General features: G+C 32.3%; 3 protein-coding genes across 6 annotated transcripts in view; 2 read left to right on the top strand and 1 right to left on the bottom strand.

Moving 5' to 3' along the window:
• The window catches only part of LOC101511350 (ribonuclease 3-like protein 3), a 5849-nt gene extending 5147 nt beyond the window's left edge, over positions 1 to 702 (top strand). The window contains exon 3 of the mRNA XM_004502080.4: positions 245 to 702. Coding sequence (XP_004502137.1) covers positions 245 to 481 — 237 coding nt within the window. The 3' untranslated portion in view covers positions 482 to 702. The remainder of the gene's footprint in view (positions 1 to 244) is intronic.
• Positions 703 to 1864: 1162 nt separating this feature from the next.
• On the top strand, positions 1865 to 4838 carry LOC101511042 (cysteine-rich receptor-like protein kinase 19). The gene is made up of 7 exons (XM_012716293.3): positions 1865 to 2637; positions 2718 to 2867; positions 2977 to 3101; positions 3192 to 3402; positions 3501 to 3738; positions 3853 to 4003; positions 4388 to 4838. Exons 1-7 carry the CDS (start codon positions 1872 to 1874, stop codon positions 4682 to 4684), a joined length of 1938 nt encoding a protein of 645 aa, XP_012571747.1. The 5' UTR covers positions 1865 to 1871; the 3' UTR covers positions 4685 to 4838.
• Positions 4839 to 6516: 1678 nt separating this feature from the next.
• LOC101499597 (ubiquitin C-terminal hydrolase 13-like) overlaps positions 6517 to 8450 on the bottom strand; it is a 16295-nt gene continuing 14361 nt past the window's right edge. For all 4 annotated transcript variants that reach the window (XM_012716291.3, XM_004501968.3, XM_004501969.3 and 1 more), the window contains 6 exons: positions 8096 to 8161; positions 7848 to 7934; positions 7626 to 7742; positions 7402 to 7476; positions 7205 to 7291; positions 6517 to 7076 (listed from right to left, as the gene is read on the bottom strand). In XM_012716291.3, the coding sequence (XP_012571745.1) occupies positions 7035 to 7076; positions 7205 to 7291; positions 7402 to 7476; positions 7626 to 7742; positions 7848 to 7934; positions 8096 to 8161 (474 nt within the window). In that variant the 3' untranslated portion in view covers positions 6517 to 7034. The remainder of the gene's footprint in view (positions 7077 to 7204; positions 7292 to 7401; positions 7477 to 7625; positions 7743 to 7847; positions 7935 to 8095; positions 8162 to 8450) is intronic.

The following is an 8450-nucleotide window of genomic DNA, read 5'->3' as shown; positions in this document are numbered from 1 at the left end:
ATAATAATAAGTCTCATGATTTTTTTTATTATATATAGAAAAATTTGTATTTTCTCTTATATTGCTTTTATTATTTTAACACTTTACATATATATACATTTACATATATATATATATATATATGTGACATAATATAACTTTTTAGAATAGCATGATATTTATTTCTTTATATTCATTATTTATATGTTTTACACTTTTCTAAATACTTTTTTTTTTCTACTTTTTTTAATATTCATTTGAACAGGTTTTTAAAAGATTACTTGAACCTATGATTGATCCAAACACTATAGAAAAACATCCTATCGCAGAGCTTCAAGAATATTGTCAGAAGAACAAAGTCGATTTTAAATTCATAGACTTATGGGAAGAATCTAAGAGCGTTGAAGTCTTTGTAAATGATAAATTCGTTGCAAGAGGGTCTCATGGCTCTAAGAAAAAAGCACAAAGTAGAGCAGCAAAAAGTGCTTTGGATCTCATATAAAGGTTGCTAAGTACAAGCACAAGCACATCTACAATGGAAGCTGCTCTAGATTGATGTATATGTTTCTAGTTTATTTGTGTATTTTATTTATCACTCAAGTGGTGCTTCTATTTGATAATACTCATTTGGTTTTACTATGAGTGTCGTGTTAATAACAAAATTGTAACAAAATGAATGTAATTTTCAATTTTTAATGTAATTATTTTTTTTCAATAGTTTCATTGAATTATTGTTATGGACTCTATTTTCAAAATTTTGATTATATTTTAGCCAATTCATTGTTATTGACATATCATCACTAAGAAGTAATTTTGATGAAAGAGTTTTTATTTATTCTAAGGTCAAATATATCTCAGTTGTGTATCTTGTCCTATTCCCTCATGATAGTTCTTTTTGTTTTGGAAAGGTATTTACGCCAATCACATGTCTCCATTGTTGTGGTCTGGCGGTTTGACTGTGAGGACGTTTATGCGGGTGTTTAGGTTCGATCATAGGTTTCCACCTTTGTCCCTCCCTCTGTTCATGTTTGTGGCCCTAAGCAACTCTTAAAAAAAACATGCACCAATCACATTTTATAATTTTTTTAATAGAAACGGTAAACAGTTTTATATATTCAAATTCAAAATAAGACGTTCAACTTAATAATATCGATATTTATCAATTAAATTAAAACTTAAAAACTCCAATCACATTTTATAACTTGTATTAATATTATTTTGTCATTGTACTTGAATCTTCTTTGAGATGTTCGAGAAGTCGAACATGTATATATTACTATTTAGTATTTACCCCTTTTTTTTTATACTGATATTACTTATTCCATTTCACACAATAATGACTAATTGAATATTTTATCCAAATTAAATATAAATTCGACAATGTTGAATTAAGAATTGTAGATATAATATTAATAATATGATACAATTAAAAAATAAAAATAATACCACCTTCAAAATGGAGATGGGCAATTATTTTGAGAATTTTTTTTTTCAAATAGATCAATTATGGGCAAGATTAGCACTTTATTTACCCTTTAACTAATTGTGTTTTAGTTGTAGTGATCAAAATTTGAAAGAAAATCAGACTTATAATTTATTTGTATTTAAGTTGAAGTACAAGTCACATTCACTACAATAATGGCTCCCCTCATAAATTAAAAATATGACCATCATGTAACTCCTCGTGATAACAAAATTGAGCATATTCTGATTAAACACAGACGTGAATGGCCACCGGCAAAATTGGCAGAAAATATTAAAAGTAAAAATAAAAAAGTGACCATTGGTGACACCAAATGGCTGCATAACAATTTGCTTAATTCAAGAGATAATTAAGAGCTCACAAATAAATATCAACCTTCTAATTATTGAGACAAAGATTTAATCTAATCATGGCTTACAATATTCTGAAATTGTTCTCAATTATTTTTCTGTTCTGCACTATATTTTCACCTGCAGAAACAGCATCAACATACAGCCATTACAATTGCTCCAACATGCAAACATTTAGTCCAAATAGCACATACAAAATCAATCTAAACACACTTTTATCTACACTTTTATCCAAAGCTTCTGACACAACCAGCCATGGCTTCTACAGCACTAGTACATTAATTGATAAAACAGAAACGATCTATGGTCTCTTCATGTGTAATGGATATACAAATCATTGTGGAGAATGTGTTAGGAACTCTACCAAGACACTTACCTCACTGTGTGACTTAAATAAAGAAGCTATCATTTGGTCTGATGAATGTTTGGTTCGTTATTCCAACAGGTCTTTCTTCAATATTATGGAAGAATCTCCATCGTGGTGTGTGCAGGACTCAATGGATCATCAAGGTTCATTGGTAACTTTTTACCAAACTTTAAGGGCTTTGATGAAGCTTCTTCTAAAGGATGCCGAGTATGAAGCTCTAAAGGATAAATATAACAAATTTGTTGTCACGAAAGATACTTATGATGAGGATCATAAATTCTTGTTTGGAATTGCTCAGTGTACACCAAACCTCTCCAAGAACGATTGCATAAAATGTTTAAGGGATGCTATGAATTATCTTCAAACATCATGTGCTAGTGGGAAGATTGGAGGAAGTGTTTTATATCCAAGTTGTATTGTCAGATATGATCCTAATCCATTTTTTCCATTAACTAGAGGTTTGAATTTTTCAACATTTTTTTTTCAAGATAGTGATTAATTTTATAGTAAATTGAGCTAACATTAATCTCTATTGCAGGAAAAAGAAAGAAAAAGGGAGGTCTATCATTTTTCACGTTTTATTATGCAGTTATTCCTGTCATGATTTTCTCTATTATGGTTTTCTGTTTCACGAGTTATCAGCTACGTAGGAGAGAAAGGAAGAATCTCAAGTACCAAAAAGAAAATTGTAATGTGGAACATAACATTTGTGATGTTTTAATGTTATAAATTTCAATATAGTGGACACTTATTTTCACTGATATGATTTTTAAGATTTTATACTTTTTTTGGTCTAGTTGGGGAAGAGATTTCTACAGAAATAAACTCTCTACAATTTGATTTCGATGTGATTCGGCTAGCAACAAACAAGTTCTCTGATGATAACAAGATAGGGGAAGGTGGTTTTGGAGATGTTTACAAGGTTATTAATACATTATCAGTGTTAAACTATAGTGAAGAAATTATGTTATAATGTTCAATGTAATATTTGGTAATGGTATTTCTGATGTAGGGAATGTTTCCAAATGGAGATGAAATAGCAGTGAAGAGGCTCATAAGACATTCCAGTCAAGGAGCTGTGGAATTTAAGAATGAGGTGCTGTTAATAGCCAAGCTTCAACACAGAAATCTTGTGAGACTGTTAGGATTTTGCTTGAAAAGGAATGAGAAGATACTTATTTATGAATATATGCACAACAAAAGCCTTGATTACTACCTATTTAGTATGGTATTTCTAACTTTTTATTCTTATTTAGTTAAAGCATTTTTTTCTTTTGATGCTTTATAGTTTAACCAACTACTAACAATTTAAACATTATAGGCCCTGAAAACCCTAGAAAATTAAATTGGCATCAACGTTACAAGATTATAAGAGGGATTGCTCGAGGCATTCTTTATCTTCACGAGGATTCTCATCTAAAAATCATACATTGTGATCTTAAACCAAGTAACATTTTGTTAGATGACAAAATGAATGCAAAAATCTCAGATTTTGGGTTGGCAAGGATTGTTGCCATTGATCAAATGCAAGGAAATACTAGTATAATTGGTGGGACATAGTAAGTATTGATATTCATACAACTTTTTCCTTGAAACAAAAAGGAACTTTTGTTTTTGGATTATATATTTTCCTCTAACGACAACCTTTTCCCCCATTTATTGTTGCTTCTTAGTGGTTACATGTCTCCCGAATATGCAATGCTCGGCCAATTTTCTGTGAAATCTGATGTATTTAGCTTTGGAGTCATAATTCTTGAGATTATCAATGGAAAAAGAAATGTTGATTATAATGGGGAAGATTCCATTGATGACCTCGTGAGCCATGTGAGTATCATATTATTAGATTCCAATTTAGAGTAAGTTAAGAAAAGAGTAAACCACAAATTTTGTACGTGAAATTGAATTTTGTCTTCCTTTGTCCATTAAGTAAATCAAAATAATAAATAGACTAATGTTTTTTATATCTACTCTATTTGTCCCTAACATTTTATCACATGTGTTCCATTAGTCCCTTGCACTTGGTCATTATATATAACAAGGACTAACTAGACGAATGTGACAAAATATTAGAGACCGCTTATTATTTTTATTTATTTGATGCACAAAGTATAAGAGAGAGTGTAAGTTCATAGACAAAATTGGCTGTTTACTCGGTTAAGAAAAAGAACTCAATAAATTGAGAGCATATATTCGGCAATCTGATTGCAGGGTTGGAAGAAATGGAGGGATAATAAGCAATTGGAATTATTGGATCCTCCATTGGCATACTCATGTTCAGAAACAGAAGTCAATAGGTGCATCCAAATTGGTCTACTATGTGTGCAAGAAAATCCAGATCAAAGGCCTACTATGGCAACAATTGCTTTGTATTTCAACTGTTATTCAATAGATCTACCATTACCTCAACAGCCAGCATTTTACATGCGTGGAAAAATTGAATCAAGGATGGCAAGTAAAAAAATAATGTCAGGCCGACCTAGGAGTTATTCGGTGACAAGGTTTTAAGTAGCTGTCATAATGCAGAGGCCTTTAAAACTTCAATGTTTTGTTATTAAACCTTTTTCTGTAGAATTGTTTTCTATTTTTATTATGTTTACTTGTACATTTTTTCAATGTGTTAATACATTTGTGACAAATATGGTTTAAAGTTATAACTTCATATGTGTGTGTTTTGAAGTAGGTAAAGCATTAGAAGGGAGTTTAAATTTGTAGTTTTATTGACTAAGTTTCTGCAAAACAGAACTCTTCTCAAATCATAAGTTTTGAGTTGAGTAGATTAACTGTTAATGCTATAAGCAGGGTCAATTTATAACAAAGTTAATGATGTTAAGTGTGTTCGTTGACAGACATATCACGGAACACGTATTCTATCTCAATCAGCACAAAAATCAGGGATGAAATTGCAAGTAGTTAGGGTTTTCATTTGTTCCTGACTTTGATTTACCCTACCCTCTGTTTTTATTTTAAGATAATTTGGATTTGAATCTAGTTTACTGTTGAGTTCGGAATGTTTCTACAATTTATTACTTAAAAATAAAAATATTGATTCAAGAGTGCATAGATGAATATGATAGATAGAGTTGGTGTTGGGTACCTTACATAGAACAACTTCACGCGCCACCGTTCTTTTGCACCACCACTAACTCTGTTAAGTACTTTAATAATTGACTGGACCAAACTAATCAACTTTTTGGTGCAAACGATTATGAGTATTTATTCGATAGTCGATATATAACTACCACATTGTGCCATGCGTGATGCCTTTCATTCATGGGATGGAGGAGGAAATTAGCTTCTCTAGAGTGAAATATTATATTTCACAATTTTAGATAATGGTAACAAGGATTTTTTAATAATGATATTGCAGAAGTTGCCCAAAAATAAATTCTATCTATTACTCAAAAGATTTTCTACACTTTGTCACATACAACATTGTTGTCTTTATAGTTTTGCAATAAAATATCTCTTTCAATTTAAGTGGCATTTTTAATTGCATAAAACATCTTATGTTCTTACCTCTAGTCTACCGTAAAAAGCATGCATCTTGGTATTGTCTAGATAAGTTAGAAACATGATAACACATATCTCTCCTCACACAATCCGTTGCCACGCCCTCTCCCATCTCTCGTGTTTAATTCAACATCAGTAGCCAACGCCCACCCCAAATCCAGACACCATCCTAGATCAGCCTGCAAATCATCCTGTCTTCGCCCTCCACCCATCCGCCCTCATTTGTTGCACTAATTCATCGCCCAATACTTTATTATTTTCTTGATCAACCATAAATCGTACTCTACACTCACGGCAAAGCTTCTATAGATATCAACTTCTTGGTTATGTTTCTTGTTCATCACAGAATGGTGTTGCTGCAACTAGGATACTACATTTGGCTATTAAACTCTTAGAGTTTGCCAAAGGATGCTGAGATATTTCAATTTACAATAATTTAGGTTTGATCATAATTTTTTGTGAGATATTTCTATTTACGTGAGATGAAAATAGCATCACTTCAGCACCTGTAAGTAAGAATCGTCTTTTTGCACAGTAGATACGCTTCCTTCTGGCTTTACACTCGAGATGAAAATTGAGCATTTCTCTTGTCAACAGCTTTCTCATTGTTACACCCCAACGAGGGAAAGATAATGAACATTTTCATTCAAGGCAGCTTCTGAAGCAAGTACAAACTAAAATGCCAGCTTAATCCATTCCTCCATTTATCCAATCCTTTCATTAGCTTTTCACTTTTTTGCACTAAAGCTAATAATGCGTCCACTCCTTATCTGGTGTCCTTTTTATTCATATAGCTACGAGAGAGAGAAACAGTAGACCATATCAAATGGTAAAAAAATTATGATGACCATAGATTTATGGAAGCTGGCAAATCTGTTTTACAACATTACATAAATAAAAGTTGTTTTTGCTACACCATAATGCAGCCCTCACTTAGATCAACACTTCTAACTAGACAAAATCAGGAAGCAATAAAGAAAATGACCAAAAGTCAACCAACTATACTCTGTATACACTCACTAATCCAAAAATCTTATGTACTGATACAGTTCAACGACGACGATCAATGACCTCAATTTGAAGAACCTCCGTATAAAACGGAAGTATAAATAAGCTCAAGGCGCTGTGGTCCGCAGATACAGAAGGTGTTGATAATAATGTTACTCCACTGACAGAAAGAATTACATACCACATAACTAAAAGACTGCAGACACCATCTGAATTGCTAATTTCATTAGTTGCCTATACAGAGTATCCTTTTGCTATCTTCGCCTTGTTTACAAGCCCAAAGGTCTAGAACAATGCCGAAATTCATCCCATGCATTAACTCATTCATACTGGTTTCCTAATTATAAATCTTTACTGGCTTCTCATATGTGTGACGATTCTGAAAAACAAAAGTCATACATTTTTAATGGTTCAAACAAGCACACTTTCCAACCTTAAAACTAATCATTGAAGTGGACAAAAACTAATCATTCAGAAATCCCACTCTCGGCTAGAAAACTAACTAACCTGGTTTACCGCATATGATCTTTTAGGAGCATTGTCAGTATGCTCCAAGCCAAGATATTGCTCCCAAGCACCATAAACATCTCTCCTCTATCAGAATGATACCAAAAAAAGTACAGTACAAACACAAATTCAAACACGAAAATAGAGATGAATATCATGTAAGAGAAAAACATAATTGCAAGTTTTAATTAATGCACCTGAAATCGACTGGATACAATGTCCGAATCCTGAAGGTACTCAGGACGCCCGAGTGATAGAAAAGCAAACTTCCACTGGCCAAACAATAAGTATGATAAAATAGTTAGGCAAATTGAAATAAAATTAAATATCAATTCTTGTTCAGTGAAATCATCAAGCAAAATAAAATGACTTCAAAAGCTGAAAATGTAACAGATAACAACCCAGGTAAGTGACGAAATACCTTGCTAAACTCTTCATCAGGAACTTGAAGTTTCTTCTGTATTCGAACTTTAATTTCAGATAGAGCTTCACCCTCATGTATAACCAAGAAAAAAGGATCCCCAAAGTTTTGAATTTGCTGCAAATATTTGGAGGGAAAATTCATAATTAACGACGGCCTAAATATCAGACATCAAAATATTTAAAAAGAACAAAGTAAAATGAATGAATTAAAACTATTTACCATTTGATTTTGAGCAGTGTCTTTAGTAAAATGGTATACGTGAATTAATCGATCCTGTTGACCAATGTTTTTCTCTTCTTCTGGAATCTGTGAAATTTGAATAGAAGCAGAAAAAGGTTTCATTTATTTTGCGAGAGAAATCAAACAATAAAAATATTGAATTATATATGCAGAGAATAGTCTGAGAGTGTTATTAATACACCCTACTCTAAAGGTTTCTAACCCCACTTATAGAAAGAGATTCCTACCTCCTCTGCTCGCAATGTCCAGTATTGATCATTAATGTTTTCAATCTTTTCATTGGATGGGAACACCTGCACAGGAAAATTTGCAGGAAGTAATAAACAGAAATAATACTTTAATAACAATGATTTGTTTCTGTCTAATAGTCAAGACAGCATAACCAGTGATAGGAATGAGTTGGGCCCCACAAGTGATGAGGGGGATCTCTCAGTTAACAGAGATGATGTAAGGCCTAAGCAATGACGAGTATATGTGAGAAAGAATAAGAAAGGGAATGCAGGAAAAGTGTGATTGCCTAGCTGGCATAGTGAGTTAATATTCCACTAATAAATAGGAGTGTGTGGGGAAGTAGTTGGATGG

Source organism: Cicer arietinum, chromosome 5 (assembly GCF_000331145.2).
Source record: "Cicer arietinum cultivar CDC Frontier isolate Library 1 chromosome 5, Cicar.CDCFrontier_v2.0, whole genome shotgun sequence".
Taxonomy (NCBI): domain Eukaryota; kingdom Viridiplantae; phylum Streptophyta; class Magnoliopsida; order Fabales; family Fabaceae; genus Cicer; species Cicer arietinum.
This window is presented reverse-complemented; position numbering and strand designations above follow the sequence as displayed.